Genomic DNA, 18,157 nt, shown 5'->3' on the forward strand with positions numbered 1-18,157 from the left:
CTCCAGCTCATTTGGAGAGATGTGGTAGCAGAGTTGTGCTTCTGGTGTTGATGGACCAGCCCCTTTCTCTTTATAGCAGAGGGTTTGGGTAGGTAGAATGGCCGCCTGCCCTTTTCCCCTATTCCATCCCAACGTCATGTCAAAAGAAAATCAAACCTTCAAAAGCAGTAGGTTTTTCCTTGCGTAGGCTGTGCCGTTTAGTGCGCACGGCTCTCCGGTTATTTTCTGGCACCGCTTCCTGGGTGCTGATGGGCACTGCAGGTGCTGGGAGTCGGCTGCCAGGCTGGACTGTGAGCAGCTGGAGGAATGTAGCTGCTCTGCTTTTGGGGCCAGCTGGGGCTCATAGAGGCCTCTCAGGATGCAGGGCAGAAGCAGCTGCCGTCCCATCCCCTGGGCTGTGGGGTTCTGTGGGTAGAGGTGCTCAGCAGGTCTGTATCAGCAGTGTGTGCTGTAGCCCAGAGTGCTCCCGGCTTCCACTGAGGCTTAAGCACAGCCCTTCTAGGTCCAGGCTGCCATTTCCAGAACAAACGGGGTGTCAGTCCTGAGGTGCTGCTGCTGCTGTCACAGGGCTTCTCTTGTTCTCTGATCAGGGAAGGGGTGGCTGTTACAGCTGTCCGAACCGCAATTCAGTGCTTTTTACAAACTAGGATATCCCTAGTTCAGTGGGATGCGGCTTCCTGTATCCCTGCTGCACTGGGTGCCTATTATAGGGTTAGGAATTAAGGAGGAGAGCTGGTGCTGCAGGAATTTCCAAGGAGACAGATTATTAAGTTAGAGAGCGCTTGGCTTCTTGACCTACTTCTTGGAGGGGTTCTAAGTGGGAAGAGATACTACAGCAATACCCGTGGGATATGAGAAACATGAGAAATGGTGATGGGGTTCAAGATGGTCCTATAGTACATAAACCACATAGCTTAACTTTTATTTTGTTGTTTATGTTTGTGCATATTGAGAGTCCTTCAATTTTCATTTTTAAGAAATATGTTTTACCTCTGACATTTTGGGCTTTTGCTGTAGAAGCAATTTTGATTTATCTGCTTGCAACAGAAGCACTCTGACTTTTATGCTAGGCATGTCCCTGAAGCTGATTTCTGGGGGAGAGTGGGAGGCAATGGGGTGCTGTGGTATCTCTGGACATGGTGTAGGCACTGGCTAGGGCACAAACAGGGTGTTCGGGAAGAGACTTGACCTTTCACCTAGGTTTTGGGGTTCTGCATCATCTGATCCTTTGTTATTTTCAGCAGCACTCCAGAAGTATCACCTGGGTATGTATAACATTCCTACTGCTTCAACAGCAAGGGAGTTTGCTCCCTCTTGGGAGAAACGTTATTAGGAGAATGATGATCTTAGGAGTAATAAACCAGATTCTTTTCCTGACGGGTAATGAATTATGATGGCTCTATTGGTTTGGAATACAACAGAATTATGTGAGTACTTTAATAGAGAAAAGGTGCAATATTACAGAAGCATTTTTAATCTGGGGACCAATTAACTGTACTACTGCTTGTAATGCAGAGCACCTGGATGACTAATGGTACCACAGCCCTTCTCTCCTACCTCACGCTTATCCTTGCTGGGTTGCTGATTAGCATCACTCAGTAATGATTAAGCTGGCTCTGGCTAGGATCCATAAAGATTCTGTGGATCTTTATGGATCTTCTAGGGAAGTTTTTAACAGCACAAAACTGGGTACGTAGCTGTAATGAGCAGGGCTGGGCTTGTTCACCGCTTGGTGAGAAAGTGAAGATATGCTAGGACTTCTGTCTGCATTACCGAGCATCAGCTCGTATTGAAATAAAGTGAAAAGGTGCTAGAATTGACAAACTTCACTGTAGATTTTCCAAGGGAAAAGGAAAGATGATGATGACATGCATGTTTCCACGTATTTCTTACTCTCTTCTGCATATAAGAAATGAGTTGGATTTTGTATTAAAGCCAGTTAGGAAAGGTCTTCTTTTGGTATTGGATTTTCACAAGCTGCTGTTTGCTTTTCTACATGCATGTCTCTGCTCTGCTGGTGCAAGTGCTTCTCTGATTAAACCATGGGTCTGTTCCACGCTGATACAGTTTTCATTTCTCAGGACTCTTTTATATGGATTCTCCTCTGTAGTTCGCTGCCCAGGCTCAAATACAGGTGCCTCACCGTGACTGAAGAAATGCAAGAAAGGGAGGCTGTTTGAGCCAGCAGTGCCTCTGGAGTGAAATGTGTATCAAGCTCAGTTTATATTAGTATGGGCTTTCCAGTATGTGCTGTTTTACCTTTTTAAAAGGTTGCTCTCATGTCAGGGAGAAGAACGTATGAAAAGGTTTGGAAATAGTGTTTAGCATAGCCAGTAACATATCTTCTTTCTCTGCTGTGAGTAGTGTTGTGACCTCTAAATACTAATTGTAGCTTCTTGTCTCCTTTTTTCAGTTTCTCAGCAAAAATGCCTTCAAATGGGAAGGCCCTACACTTTCACCCTTCAGTTCTGCATTTTGGAATGCAGTGAGTATCTTCCACTACTGTTATTTCAATTAAGTGAGGAGGAACAGCTTTGCTGGGCTACCTTTAGGTTGAGGCCATCAGTGAAGATCATTCCATTCTCTGAAGAAAAAAAAAGAAGAAAAGAGGGATAGTAAGCAATTGCCATGGAGTTGGAATTATGTTTTGTACCTTGCTATGCTTTATAATGAAAAATCAATGTGGTTATAGAAAGCAGGAAAAGGGAGCAGGGAGCCGTAACACATGCTGGGTAGATACAGAACAGCCTTCTCAGGTGATTCCGCAAGATGGTTCTGATTTCTTCCCCATTCCATTGTTCGTTTCTTGATAAGTTCTCTTTCTAAAGGTGGGAGAGTTTGTTGCTTCCTTTGACTTTCAAAAATAAAATCAGAAAACCTCAGGCTAAACATTCTGGTGGAAAATATGATGGTTTCTTAGCTCTCTTTTAGAAGAAAGTTTTAAGAATTTCTTAAACGACAATTGGTATTCCATCAATAAACAAGCAAAAAAAAAGCAGGGTCCCCTTGTGAAAGGAATTTTCCAGAGAATGTGCTGTGTGTGTGTGTGTAAGTTGTTTTTAGGATATATTAACTCACACACTAGCCTTAAGATATCTTTGTTTTAACTGACAGAAGATGACTGGTTGATTTGTACTTTTGCTTAAATAAAAGATTTTTGTCTATTAATGGTTGGGTTGGATTTTTTCTTCCCTTCCCTCCCCCCCCAAAACAAACAAACAAACAAAAAAACTCTGTATTTTGAGTTGATGATTAACTTTGGCTGGGTGCACCAGTTGCATCCTAGTGTTAGCTACTGGTCTTTGTATGTTAGAGGATGGAATTTGCTTGTTTTCAAAAAATAGTTGCAACTAGAAAATTGTTTCATATCAACATGTTTCACTGTGATTTGTTTGGATGCCTTTTGTGCATGTTCTAAACTTAAAAATGTGAATAACTTCCTTCTCTCTTTTCCCCTTTTAGATTACTGGGATTGCCAAGAGCTAAAATGCTGCATGCCTACAATCCTAGTAGAGATAGGGAAGTTGTAGTGAATTCAGTGTTTACAGCTTCTAGGCAGTTTCATGTGTCTCCTGTACATAGCTGGGTGAGTGTTGATGTACTTCTGGAAAATACATAATGGCCAAGCCTTCATGCTTCCTTTGGCATGAACTTTTAATTACATGTTTTCTTTTTGTGCCTTTTTTTTTTTTTTTTTTTAGGACCTCCAATTTTTCTCTGGTTTTGCTAGCACTTTTCTGCTCATTTTTACTGAGACTGGTGAGGGAGAAGACATTCAAAACTTACAGCAGAAAATGTGTTTTACAGCAATCCAGAAAGAAAATAACTGTTCAGCATTAAATTGACTTCAAGTCTCATTCTGTTACATGCAGCATTATGCAGTCATCCACAAGTATGTGGGTGTTTATTGGTGTTCATTGTTGTATTGATAGAGTTGAGAGATATGGGCAGGTGAAACTTTTAGTGCTGAGGTTGGGACCTACAGATACAGCTCTGTGTGTGGGAATGTCTGTGGGTGAGTAGTGGGTGTTCTAACGAACTGCACTGAGCAAGCTGCCTTCTTTGTGGTCCCTGTAGGTGATTCCAGCTATGGGAAAAACTTCATTCAGAGTGCTTTTTCTGCCAACAGAAGAAGGCAATATTGAAAGCTCGTTATTTATAAATACCTCATCTCATGGAGTACTTTCATATCAGGTAACTTCACTTATTTTTCACTTGAGTTTTGAATTTGTGTTTTTAAAAGTTGTATGCATACATTTTGAACTTAAAAAAAAAAAGCCAACTTCAAATGTGTGTTGAATTCCTGATACCAGTCAAGTGAAATACTGTTTACAGTTCATCCCTTTTATCAGATCTTGCTGATCTCATGATTCCTTGTACAAGTATGCATTTCAAATCACAACTGCTAGTGGGGCTACCTGTGGTAGTAGGTATATTTGTATTTGTTTGTGTGTACTTTGAGTGTTAGGGTCCTGTCACTGCTGCTCGGCTCTGTCATAATGTTGCAGTCCTGAATGAACTGTTCTGGAATTTGTATTTATCATGGTGGAAAAAAAACCCACCAGGGCATTTAAGAAGTGTCTCAGGTGATCTTCAGCTTTTTTTATGTTTGCAGGTTTTTTATGTGTATGCAGTTTTTTATGTAAATACGCTGGAGATGCAATGTGAGGTGAAAGCTTAATTATAATGTGAAAATGGAAGTAGTGAGTTTTGAATGGAAGCTGTTTGCTATCTGATTAACCAGAGAAGTATAAAGTTGCTAGGTGTTAAGATTTTTATAAGGGATATTATACATTCCAAATTTTTTTTACTTTCATTTATTTAAATGAAATAAAAAGTAAGTAAAATAAAAAGTCTGAATTCAAGTCCGATGACTTAAAAACAATGCCAACTTTCATCAACCATTCAGTTATTCCACTCTCATAGTGAATTAGAAAACAAAGCTCCTTACAAGGAAGCAGAGAGAAGTTCACTGAAATACGCATTTTGGAATACGGATGTTGCCATTGGCTTAGCACATACTAAGGGTGATGCCAAATGTTGGGGGAACTTTGTATTATGGCCCTTTTCTTTTTTGCATCTATCTTCTTTGCATTCACCCCTAACCCCTTGTTTTTGTTACCTAGCCAGCTCAGTCACAGCTTTTTGTGAACAAGTGGTGGGGAAGCATTTGTCAGTGTCAGAAGAAACTGATTTTCTGGAGTTGGACTGCTGCTAAAATCAATAGCATGCTGTTATTGGCAGACCATTTCACTAGCCATATGTAAGGAATGTAACAAGCAGAAGTAACTGTCCATGATTTCAGCTTGTGTTACGTTTAAGAGTGTTAAAATTGGATCTAACTGTAGTGCTTATACAAGGTATGGCACCCTTGAGAGCTCAGAAGGCTTGAAATGTTTGATATTGCTAACACGTTTGTGTGTGAAGTGTGTATGAAGAAATTGCCTAAGTGGAGAGAAAGTAGCATTATATCAATGTCTCCACCAAAAAAGGAAACATCCCAAAAATGTTTCCCCTGTGTTGTTTTCTATCCATAGCTGTCATAGGTCTTCAGTGAACACTGTATTGTCCTTTTGATTAAAAACATTGGTGTTTACTTGTTTTTTTTTTTTTTTTTTTTTTTTTTTTCAATTTAAAAAAGATTTCTTTGCATAGAAGTAAGTGAAAAACCTTAAAGGATTTTTCATAGGAGGGGAAAACAAAGCAACCTGAGGTAATCTTACATCTCACTGTCATAAACTAATCTTGACAGAGTGGAATATGAATGCAGTAAAAAAAAAAAAAGTAATAAAAAATATAAACTTGCAAATCTTGCACTTCTCTGAATATTGCAGACTTCTGAAAACAAAATGATTAATCAGTATTTTACTTAGTTTTGAGGACAAAGCCATTGAATTCAGAATGCCCTTGGGCTTGGAACCGAGTTTTTCAGAAATTCCTGCATGGCCCAGTGATGACCGTAAAACTGTGGATGCTGTTGTTTGCTTTCTCTCCGTTTTAGACTCCCATGATGTGTAAATATTATATGCAGTTTTGAAAAGCAGTTTTGTTTTACATCATCATTTGTGAAGAAAATTTGGAAGGTGATGCCTCCATTCACTCATGGCTTAAAAACAAAACAAAACAAAAAACCAATAGTAGAAATGATAGAAGTGTCTGGTACTAGCTTAGCCAACTTGGATGCAATATAGAATTGCCATATTTTGGGTGTTTCTATTGTAATGAAGAACAGGAAGTGTTTCACAGCTCTTTCTAAGATAACCTGATGCTGTTCAGGTGAGCATTTTTCTTTTGGGTGCAGGTGAGTGAAGATGCTGCTGTGCTTCTTATGCGTATAATTACTTTGCACAGTGGAACTTTTGAAATCATATATGTTGTCTTTTAAAATAATGTAATACTTCCTGAGGTCCTTAGTAGCAAAATAGAAGCAAAATAGAACTGTGTATTGCTGTGATAACTGAAATAGTTAATGTTGACATAATGACTCATTTCTATTTTAATAACAGGTTTTTGGAGTGGGAACTCTGACATCTCTGGAAGAGCCTAGAATACAGCTAGCAAATGCCTACTTACTGCTTCCACACATTCAGAGCATCCAGGTGTCACGAACACTGGTACAGTAATGCATTTCAAGCAGAAGTGAAACCTACTCGGACATGAAAGAATTTTGTTTTCAGGTTGTTGGGGTACAGGGAATTTTAACAGAAATCTAAGTGACTGTGGGAGAGAGGAAATGAGATAGATAAGTAGTTTTACGGTGAGCTGGTGTTTCTGGTTTTATTGAGAGAAACATCTTTTGGCCTTTAGACTGTTTCCACTTCTGTGTGTTTCTGTGGTGTGTTGTGCTCTCAGTTGTGCTGATAAAACTACTTATGTTGCCCTTCTCTAAATCGAAGAGGAGAATCAATCTGTTTTAAAAGAAAACAAAATTCACTATGTTATTACATGACTGGGGAGAGAGAAGCTGAGCAATTTTTTTTTTTTTTTTAACTTTTCAATTTTTTACTTCAGACCCGTTTCCCAGGCTGGTTCACAGCTGTGATATGCATGAGTTATCACTTAATTAGAAATCATAGCATACTGCATTCTGATGAGAACAAGATTCCAGCTGGAGTATCCCCTCCTACTTCTGTTACTGCTGAAGACATCAGTGCTTGGTTTGGCTGGAACATGGAACTGTGAGGAATAAAATAAGATGGATTTAGGAGGCATAACTACTTAAATTGGAAGAGAAGCTTTAACAGTTCCTGAGATTTAGGTGCAGTTCCAGGCTGGACAGTTTGATTAGATGATCTTAGAGGCCTTTTCCAGCCATAATGATTCTGTGGTTCTATTTTTGTAGTCCTCTAGGGTATATAGACGTTCAAGTGAGTAACTAACTGGAAAAATTTATGATTCTGATTTCCTTCAAGTTTTTTATGAATAAAAACTTTTGTATTACGTATGGATTTAATTTTGTTTAAGAAAAAAAAGAGTGTTTTGAATATTTTAGCACATAACAGAATATAATCTTGTATCTAAATATAATCTATCTTGATTGCCTTCACGGTATCTTCTGTTTGTTTTTCCTGAGAAAAATTCTCACCTCAGTTCTTTTTTCTTTTTTTTTTTTTTTCCTGTTAAATGACTGAGTAGAAAAGTTTTGGGGAGCATTTGACATTTGCATTACTGTAATAGTGAGGAGCATTTTCCTCTGCTTTATTTCTCTAGAGTACAAGCTTGAGATCATGCTTGGCAGCACCACCTGGCACCAATCTTGTCCTAGTACACAAGATGCAAGAGAGCATTGACTTGGTTCTCCTAGCTCTGGGTATAATTTTCCTGCCTGGCTATAATTGGAGAATTATTCTTCAGTTCAGTGAATGCTGCCAGTCTGGAGGGAAATACTTCAGTGGCGCAGGCACATCTGTTGAAGGTGGTAGGCAAGATCTAAATCCTGAAAAGAAACTTGTGGCTTGAGTTTGAGTCCCATTTGTGGAAAAGATTTCTCTACAGATAGCTGTCTGCTCTAGAAGTGCCCTTTTTAGTTTTCTTTATTCCTGATTGGGATCCCATGAAAGCTGGTATGATTCCTTTTTGTCCAGCTCTTTTAGGATTGCAAGTTGTGTGGGGAAGAGGCCTGTGAGATTTGAGTGAATATGGACATGCAAACGTAAGGATACATGAATACTAAACCATGGAGATCTGAGTGAAAAAAACATTTAAAGCAAATCAGTCATACCTACAGAACTGCATGCTTGCTTACCTCTGTTCTCTTTTATCTGAGTAAAATACACTGCTAATGTTACTTGTGCTTACATGTTCAGGATAGCATAAGCTTCATTTGGGTCTGCTAAAGATACCCTTGCCTCTTATGCCTACTGATGCCACTTGGCAACCTGTGAGAAGGCTCAGTGAGGGCTGTATTGGTGCATCTCTCTGCACCTTTTCACATTCCCCTAAGGTCTGGAACCTACATCTGACTTCCAGTCTGAATTTCTTTGTAGCCAATTTGTATTTGTTTGTTGTGATGCACATTTGATTTTGATAATTCCTCCTGCTTCTGGCACTTAAATCCAGAGGTTTTTTTTTTAGGCAGCATCACATCTTTCAACTTTTCCTTTGCCATGCTGAGCAATCCATGCTCTGGCATCCTTCCCTGTGATGTGCTGGTCATTTCTTAGCCAAGCTGGCCACCCTTTTTTGCAGCTTTTCCAATTTGTAGCAACTCCTCTTGTAGGTGAGTGGCCTGAATTGTGCGTAAGGATATGGGTGAAGCTTTTCTTTTTTTGATTCTTCAGAGCCTAACTGTTGTAAGCATGATGTGTCCCTGCAGATTGTAGGTGAACTTGTAACTTCTGCAGTGGTGTGTGACAGGTTTGTGTCTGCTTTTTGGGGACGATGAGCTTCCATGCTGCATTGAGTTTGTACTGATTAATGATTGTACTGATTGTCCTCAAATCTGAAAGGGTACTTCTGTCATTTTCCCATGTTCTTACCCAGGTCTAAAATGGAAAAGAATGACAAAGTTGCCTTTTCTGCTGTCGAATTTCACCCTCTTTCTCTTATTGCTAACAAAGTTACATCTGGGGGATTCATAATGTGTGCTCTGGTTGAGTCAAAAGAGGAGCTGTATCCAACACTGAATTCATAGTGTGCCCACGTGGCCATTCAGCAGCAAGTGGTGGCTGCTAGGACTTGACAGATGGTGATGCACATATAGGTCATCTTTGTTTATCCAGCTTCTGGATAGTCTCTATTCTGGTTGCCTGTTTTGGGGCGTAGTTTAATATTTGCAATTAATGCAAGAATATTTCTGAAATTATTGTGAAAATCTTGTATAGGGCCTTGCCTGATGGCTTATTTGGGGCAGAGTAAGGAATGCAAGTGTCTGCAGTTCGGCAGTTACATTAAGCAAGTGCTAATGCCTCTTTATTTAGGGCCTTGGAGATGATAGTGTTTTCTCAAGGACCATTGAGAAGGGAAGCTTAAGTAACAAGGTTTATTCAACCAGTAAACTCACCCCAGAAGTTGCTCTTGGTATAGTTGGACTGCCTCATTAGAACTCCAGTTAGTAGGTTTGGCTGTGAGAGGTTACTAAGTGGTACATGCTTTAGAGTCAGTTTTTTTTCCTGCTTTCAAAACTGATGAGGACAAGAGAGTTCTCAAAAAGAAACAGCTCCTTGGGGTTGATGCAGCCTGGCATGAGCCTGTGTTTTGGTGCTACTGACAATCTTTACAGGGGTTGGATCGCCCTCTTGTGTGGAGCCTGGGTCACTGGTATGAAATCCACTTGAATTAAGGCTGCACAATATGTGCTGTCCTTTTGGCTGTGCTTCTCTGAAACTGTTCCCTGTGGTATAAATGATACTCAGGTGCACCCTGCTCCCTTCGCTCTGTCCCATGGAGAAATGAAGCAGGGCTTTGAATACTATAAAACTAGTTATTCATATTCCTGCTTCTTAGCATCAAGTGATTTAAATTCTTCAAAAGAAGTTGCACTGACACCTTCAGAAACTTGAATCTTCACATGCCGCATTCAGATGATGTTATGTATGAAAAGAGACTGAGTGGGGTTCCACGTCAGTCTCAAAGTCATCACATAACATTGCTGTGATTATGTTACTCGTAGTGACAGAACTCTCATAGTTTTTTTTAAATTAGTATTTAGAATTGACATCAGCGTACTGGCTGAGCAGTATGTGCAATTAAGTTGACAATCCAGATTTCCGAATGGTTTTCATGAACTGTGCTTGGCTTTGTCAGTGCTTAAGAGTGTTTTACAAGCTGGCATGCTCAATTCCCCGTTTTTTTTTTATCTTTCCCATTCAACAAAAAGGTAAAGCATGTACTTTCTGTCTGTCCATTTGTTCACAAAGCCTACGTATCAGACTGTGGGAGTGCAGCATTGCATTCTTGGCTTAGCAACTGCATTTCAGTGTACAATCAGCAAAGCAAATATACAGAAAATAGGAAAATAAGCATTTGCATTATGCCAAAAAGGCTCTGTTGAGCGTATTTTGTTGTCTTATCAAAGTTTGTACGGATTGCTTGTATTGATGCTGTACAGATATTTTAATAATCACGTATAATAATAGCTTGATAATTACAATCTTTCTAATTCCTTTCTAGTGAATTGGAGTTGGATCTACTGTACAGAATATTCATTTTTAAAAACATCCTTTCATTGCTGTGTCATGCATATGTAGAGGCAGTCTTTTTATCTTTGTAAATTGTGCTATGTGAGCCAGATTTATATAGCATCTTTCAAAACAACCTGCTTGAGGTGCTTTTCACTTTCTTCTTTTACAGGCAGAAACGATGAATACCAGCTTCTTACATGTTCACCTTGAATGCAGTTTACCTAGTGATGCATATCAAAAAGTTAAGGTATGTTTTATTATTGCGTTCTACCTATTTAAGCTTTCTTATTTTAAGCCAAATTTAGAAGAATATTTTCCAGAATTTTAGAAGTTGTAGCAGCAATGCAGTTTCAGATGATTCAGTTTAAAGCGAATTGTTACTTTGGGCTTCTGTAGAACTGTACCCCATGTTATGAGTGAAGCGTTACACCCATCATGCTGTCACCATTACAAGGGGAGATGGTAAAAGAAAACACCTCTCCTTCCCTCCAAAACCCCCAGCTGCCTTAGTGTTTTAATGCATGTCATGTTACTTAGAGTACGAAAGTGAATTTCCTTTCTCAATAAACAGTTGCACAAATTTCACATTCATGCTGACATAAGAGCAATGAAATGAGTGTCCAAAATATGGATTGTCTGAGTTGTGTTCTCAGAGTACTTTAAATGGGGCTTTGATATGTGGCAGAGCTGAGGAGGGATCAGGCTCTTCACAGAAAAGCCCCCTCCCAATCTCTGATTACTGAGGGCACTAGACTTCCTACTATAGGCAGTGCCAGCAGAATCTCACCTTCCTCTTCGTCTTCAAAGGTTGACATAGTAAATAAATACATAAGTTTTCAGTGATGCTGGTGCTCGACTAGCTGTTTTGTTCAAATATATAGGCTGGAGCTGTGGTCTGCAGCACCTTTCCTTCATGGGGTGTGACTAGGTCAAGAGTCTGTAGCCGTTTTTTCTGCACAGTATGCGTCACAGTGATTCTGTACTATTCTGTATTGTTTTATTCCTGTGTTTCACCTGTGCATTGTGTGGTAAATGAGGCTAAGTTTGAGATGCATTTTGGAAGTTTGAGATTTCACACAACACAGCTGCCCACTCTGATAGCAGCTATCCAAGGACACATCACCTGTGGCTTCCTCTGTGCATCTGGCAGCTACTGCAAGCACTGGGGATTTCTGTGATGCTATGGGAGGGAGCTGATATCTGGAGAGTCTTCTCTCATGTTACACCTCAGAGTGAGATTTCAGGTTAACTAAAGATATTTTGCTATCTTTCACTAGAGCACTTCACATGCCTCATGTCGAGGTTTTCTCTTACACCTCCTCCTTGCAGTACAGCAACAGAGCCTGAGCATAGTGAGCTCCATGGTGCGATGCAGGACAGATTTATGTTACTCTCTGTTCATTGTCTAGTTTTGTTTTGCTTGTTGCCTTTAGTATTTTGCAAAATGGTGTCTGTGTCTTTGTAGTTACTCATACTCAGCTGTCTTAACGGCAGCCGCTGCTTAGAAAAGGGGATAAGAACCAATTTATATTTATCTGAAGTATTCTAGCCAGATGGCAGTTTGCTATTAAGAATTGTACGTGTGTTTGTTTTTCTAAAATTACTTCAGTGAGAAATGGAGACAAAAAACACAGGATTTGGAAAAATTAACTATAAACAGACCAGTGAACATGAACTGTCTTCCTTCCGTTAAGACACATGCATCAGTCTGTTTATGGCACATTTTATTGAAGTCAGAGGATTTAACAAAGGAAACTGTTTTGCAGTCCCTGAGGTGAGACTGACTAAGACAGTCCATAAACTTGCATTCTTTCAAGGTTTTGTGTTGTTTTTTGGTTGTTTTTCGTCTGTTTTCACTGTGCTGTCTGCATCTGCACTGTCGTCGGTTTCTGCTGAGAATTTTAGCATAGGTCCTAATTTCTCCTGCTTATCAGCATTTCTGTGCTGAAGATCATGTCTGTTAGATGATGTCTTCGATTGACTTCTCAAGATACTGTACCATAATGAACGGCTGTGTTCCTTCCCCCCCCCACATGCACTGTATCCCCTTGTCTTACTCTAGAGTTGCTGTTCTATGTCCGATGATCCAATGCTGCTAGAAATGAGCTTAACGGTAAGAATGGAAAATGCCCAACAAGATTTTGTGGAGCAAAGACAATACTTACTGGAGAATCTTTTTGTAGTTTATGTAGCAATGGAAAAAACGAAGACCTCAGGTAAGTCCTAAATGTGACTGTTAGTTGTGATACAGTAGATTTTATGCGTATTATGATCTGATGTGCTAAATTGAATCGATTTTAGTGACAGTCTGACTTTTGCAGATAAGGAAAAGAAAATTAGCTAAACACAGCATTAGCAGCCCTTGCTTAGGGCAGAGTTACTCAAAGCACAACCCTCTTTGTAAGGGTACAGACTTTAAACTTTGTCAGTTTCATTCATACTTTCCCCATGCTTTTACATCTGCTTGAGCAGTGTGAAAAGATATTGTGGTTATTTGATTTCTTCAACTGTTTCTAATTTCCCTGTAACTAAATTAACAATAGTGGGCCTACGAAAGCAGAATGGTTTGTACACTACTGAGAATAGTGTCTGTTGTGGAAAGTGGGATGATGTGTGCGTTGTTTGTTCCTTCAAGCAAAAATTCCACAAGCAAAACAATCAACTCCTCACAGTTCTTTCTGCTGTGTTTATTGGATGAACAAATCTTATAAATGAAAGGTTTTTAAGTATTTGTAGAGCTTTGAGGTCTGTTTGGGTGGCCCTTCTTAGACATTTGTGCCAGTTCTACTTTCTGGTTGAAGACGACAGAACTGCCTAAGAATCTAGATTACGATAATATTTTTTTAACACAGTAGTGGAAACAGGTGAAAAGAATATGATCTTTTTGTCTTTTGAGAAGTTCTGATCGGGGTCTGATCACAGTATATGCTATTCTCCCCGTACCTATTCTGTGATGTGATATTTACATGGAACTGATACCCAGAAACCCACTGTAAGCCTATTTTCCCTGCTTGTGGGATGCTGGTACTTTATGTTGAATTGTGGATGTATGTTTATTCTGGTGCTGGCAGAGGATTTTCACATCTGTCATGTCAAGGGTGTTTGCTGTTAGTACTTCTGACAGTTAAAGTAGCGGGGTGTGTTTATAAGGCTATTCTCTATTAAACACAGCACATTTATAAATGCTCATTGAATTGGAGTTTGGTTATATAATCCCTTGGACTTGATGTCAGTGGGAAAATCCAAATTTTTTTCCATCAGTGCTGATTTTTTTACTGTAAATCAAGAGAATGGCACAGTATTGTCCTTTTGTGCTAGCCTGTGTCTACTTATGTACTTTAAGTATAAGCAAAAGCAAGAACTCAGTCCTCTTTTCATGGAAGAATTAGGACCACCCTGGCAAAATAGCTATGTCTTGTGCTGTCTTGTGGCCTTCTCCAGGTCTTTGTAGCATCCTGTGGCTGGGAACAGAGCTTTAGCAGGGGCAGGGGTGGTTACCAATACTTCCATTCCAACCTACTGGCTGGTGAAAGCTGGGTTATATCCATCTGCTGTTGCTCTGGGTAGCAAATTGCCAGATGATAGGACTGTTCCTGTTTTAAGCCCAAAAAGTGTTAAGTGCTGCATGTGGCTTTGCAGGGACAGCTGTTGCATGGAATGCTTTTTAAATTTAAATGAGGACTGCTTATAATGTGAGTGTCTTCAGCAAGAGTGCTTCAGTCCCTGGTGAGCTGACCTTAGTGTTCATTCTTTTGAGCAGGTGATTTCATGGTGGATGTGTACGTCTTGCATTCTGGAAACAACCGTGTGCATATACAGGTAATTACAGGCTTCAGCTGGTTCTATGTTAAAGAGTGTCAAATTTGACTTGAGAATTGGACAACTGGCATAATGGCAGATTGATCTTGTTGGTGGCAAATATCACATTTCTATATTTCTAAATTATGCCCGGGCATCTAGCAGACATCTTAGAGGATCTACATTTGGTTTGGTTATGCATTTTTCGTGTTAAAGACATAAGTGTGATTAACTTGAATAAAAATCGGAGGGCCCTGACTTAGAAGTTGTGAGAAAATTGCACATAATGGCTTGGAAATGTGACAAGAAGATAAGCTGACACTGGAGGTACAATAATAATCATAGTAGTGCTGCAGGGGTCATTGTGTTTTGTTCTCATGCAGGAAATAAGGCAGTTGTCGCAAAAAAACAGGACACCGGTGAAATTTGAGCCAGTACTGCTGTCTTCATCATCAACGAACTTTACAAAAGTTGCTTCTATTTCTTGTAAAGGTACAGTATGCATATATTTATAGTAATGATGAGGTAGGGTTTGATTATAAAAAACAGTAGGTTTTTTTTAGCAGGTAGACTTTGAGAAAAATCTTAACAATTTTTTGAGGTGCATAAATTCATTTTGCTAATCATTTCCACCGTTCTGTGTATATATGCTGATTTTTGTGCTGATTTAAGACTCTGTAAGCAATATATAGTTTTCAAAAAGGGGAAGAAAATATTCACTGAAATTATTGGCCGATTTTAAAATAAGCATAATTATTGACTGGTTTTTTTAGCATCCTTTTATAGTTGGTGGCTATTTTCTGTTTCCAGTGTATTTTCTGAAAGACTGTTGTGTTTGTGTGGTCATTTTCTATGACATTTCTTGGCAAGGTCATTGAAGAGGCTTTTGCCTGAGACTAGGCATGTTGTGGAAGAGCAAAGATTAGAACAGAGACATTTCTGACTGCAGCCTGTTTCTTGTTCTGACCACTAGACTGCAGTACGTAAACTTACTGTGTTACTGAAACAGGCTGTTCTCGTAACGACATGGGCCCTTGTTTTTCCTAATCAAATAAAGTCAGGTAAGGAGAAATAAGGGACTGCATTAAGTGATTGTTTTTATTTTCAGAAGGCTTTTGCTGAAAGGAGGCAGTGTGTTACGATGAATGAGAATGCTCTGCTGGTGCCGCATAGTTAAGATAGGTCAGGTTACTCTTAGCAGCATTGTTGTGTGCTTTTTGAAAGTGTTGGGCACTTTAAATTCTTAAATTGATGTTTCAATCCTCTGAGAATTAGAACATAACCACTTGGTTTCTTTTTTCACCTGCGTGACAAGTGAATGTTCCCCTTTGTAGTGTTCTTTGAAGTCCTCGTGTGAAAACCATTGCAGATGTGCATTTATTCTGCTGGCTGATGGTGTTTTCTCTTGTGTGTCTGTTCTTTACCCAGCTGCGTTCTGTGATGATGCAAGACCTTACTCTAATGACAAGAGGAACAGCATAGTGGAGGGCGCTACAGCACTACAAGCCTGCCTTTCCTGTCCTGTGATGGAAGGGTAAGTTAAGAGTGGATTGTTGTTTGTCAGTGTTTGTTGATATTACACAAATATTGTAGACTACTTTTAGACACAAAGTGAGTTTGCTTTGTCATGCAGTGAGTTCTAAGGACAGCGAAGATGCTTTTTCCTGTTGTTGCTGTATCATTTGCCCAAATGGAACTGTGACTTTCAAATAATAAGTCTTGTATTTTTTAGAGGTATAGTTTCAAGAGGCGTTTAGAAAAAATGCCTTAACAGCTTATATCACATAAGCATTGCTTGGAGTCTGTGATAATATTTGCACTGTCCTTGTTCTTCCAATGCAGAAGCAGAATAGTGATAGAAAAATCAGGAAACTCTTCAGTTCTCTTTTGCCGATTTCACCCCAGCTTACCTTTGTGATAAACAAAGCAGTGGGTGATGTATTATGACATATGTAGGTATTCTAATGGAAACTGCTTTATCCTTAAAATCTTAAGACAGCCACTGTCCAAGAATAGTGAAGTTGTTGTGTGGAATGATTGTGTTCAGGGACAATTGCAGTTGTATTTATTTTTATTCTGTACTTACTTGCAGGTATTTTGATATCGATCCTTCTGCAACAATGTTTCATATTGAACCACACCATAATATTTCAGGATTTTGGTCCGTATGGTTTACAAACAACTTTGAATTCAGCATTGAACTGAATGACGTCTACATATCTGGAGAAACAAAGAACATCTTAAAGGTGGGCTTTATTTCAGCTTCATGCAGTGCTTTGTCCTTGATTTGAGAATTTGGTCCTCTGACGTACAGAGTACATTCTTTTGAAAGACTCTGTGTTCTCAATGCTAATTGAAATTGGTTAAAAATAAAAGTAGCTCTGTGCCTGTAACTTAGGTCCTGAAAAGCCCAGGCTCTCAGCAGATATTATTCACTGTCCAAGTCACTTTTGTTTTGTTCGTTAGCAACTGTTTTTTAATTTCAGTTGCAACTACAGATGCATCAAATTATAGACCACTGCTCTGTTCTCAGAATTATTGTTGTTTGTGCTCTATAGGACTAAGCATTTCTTCATTGGCTGCAGTGGAAATCTTGAGTACATAGATGAGCATTGAAGTTTAGAAGTCAAAATCAGTAATTCACTCGTGCAATGGCTTGACTCAATCCAGACAAAACAGATTTATGAATAAGCACGCAGTGTATGCTATAATCTAATTGGGCATTTGTATATTTAGATAGGAGACTCTTGTGTGCGCGCTGTATGAATCACTGATGGGCACATGTGTATTAACAGCAAAAACACAAAGGCACTGCTTGCTCTAAAATACTGTTCCAGTTTTAATTCAAGTGTCTTTTGCTTCCTTCTAGATTCTGAACTTTGCTGAGCCTTTGACCCTATCTCCAGGCTGTTGGAATGTATTTTCTTTGAAACTTGATGTGAAAAACAATGTAACAAATGTGCTTTCTAGTATTTGTTTGGCCACCAGTGTGGGAGTGGTGATTGAAATACCTCTGCAGATATTTTCAACTGTGTCCAAGGTATGGTATTCAGTTGTGCTGAATGATCATTAGGTGCTGCAGATCAAACTGTAGCAGCCTGCTTCTTTGGTCAGAAATTTGCCTGTTAGTCCTGAAAGAAAAACAAATTCTATACCTGGAAAGTTAAACCCTCAGTATTAAATAGTGATGGAATTACGTTTCTCTGGGCAACCTGAATTCTCTTCCTTGTCTCGTTCAAATTATGCACTAGGAAACAAATTCCTCCTGTTTGTTTTTGGTTTGTTTGCTTGTCATATGGTCAGTGGGTTATTTTGGTTTGTTTCTCCAGCAGGCAGACCTTCATTTTGAAGCCATTGCCCATTGTGATATTCAGTGTTACCTAGGAAAGTCTGATTCAGGTAGGCTTGTCTTGACTTTTTTTAAGCGTGGAGTGGTAATTTTGTAGCAGGCCTTATGTTGAGAATATTGAGATTGTTAATACAAGTCCTGTATTCTTAAAAAACATATGCTTTTCTGAGACTATCACCTGTATAGTTGGCTCTAAGTAATCTGTTGTGAGTATACTCTGCAGTATTTCAGATCTCTAATTCCATAGCACTTAAACTATTGTCCTGTTATAACACGGTTTTGGACTTAACAATATTTAAGACTGTCCTGTAAGTTCTTAATGGAGGTGTGTTGCTCCTTGCTTTCTTCTTGTCACAACCTTCAGAGGTGATCAGGTACAATGATTAAG

At 39.3% G+C, this 18,157-nt stretch overlaps 1 protein-coding gene across 10 annotated transcripts in view; it reads left to right on the forward strand.

Annotated features, from left to right (window-relative positions):
• TMEM131L (transmembrane 131 like) overlaps positions 1–18,157 on the forward strand; it is a 67,428-nt gene that overhangs the window by 25,592 nt on the left and 23,679 nt on the right. For 5 of the 10 annotated variants that reach the window (XM_042870721.1, XM_042870722.1, XM_042870723.1 and 2 more), the window contains exons 4-15: positions 2,414–2,485; positions 3,463–3,586; positions 4,078–4,194; positions 6,507–6,614; positions 10,792–10,869; positions 12,685–12,838; positions 14,383–14,441; positions 14,804–14,912; positions 15,849–15,954; positions 16,513–16,666; positions 17,290–17,460; positions 17,750–17,819. In XM_042870721.1, coding sequence (XP_042726655.1) covers positions 2,414–2,485; positions 3,463–3,586; positions 4,078–4,194; positions 6,507–6,614; positions 10,792–10,869; positions 12,685–12,838; positions 14,383–14,441; positions 14,804–14,912; positions 15,849–15,954; positions 16,513–16,666; positions 17,290–17,460; positions 17,750–17,819 — 1,322 coding nt within the window. The other 5 variants (XM_042870724.1, XM_042870726.1, XM_042870729.1 and 2 more) reach the window with 5 other exon arrangements.

The sequence above is a fragment of the Lagopus leucura genome, unplaced genomic scaffold, assembly GCF_019238085.1.
Source record: "Lagopus leucura isolate 7727_CA_CO unplaced genomic scaffold, USGS_WTPT01 Super-Scaffold_100004, whole genome shotgun sequence".
Lineage (NCBI taxonomy): Eukaryota > Metazoa > Chordata > Aves > Galliformes > Phasianidae > Lagopus > Lagopus leucura.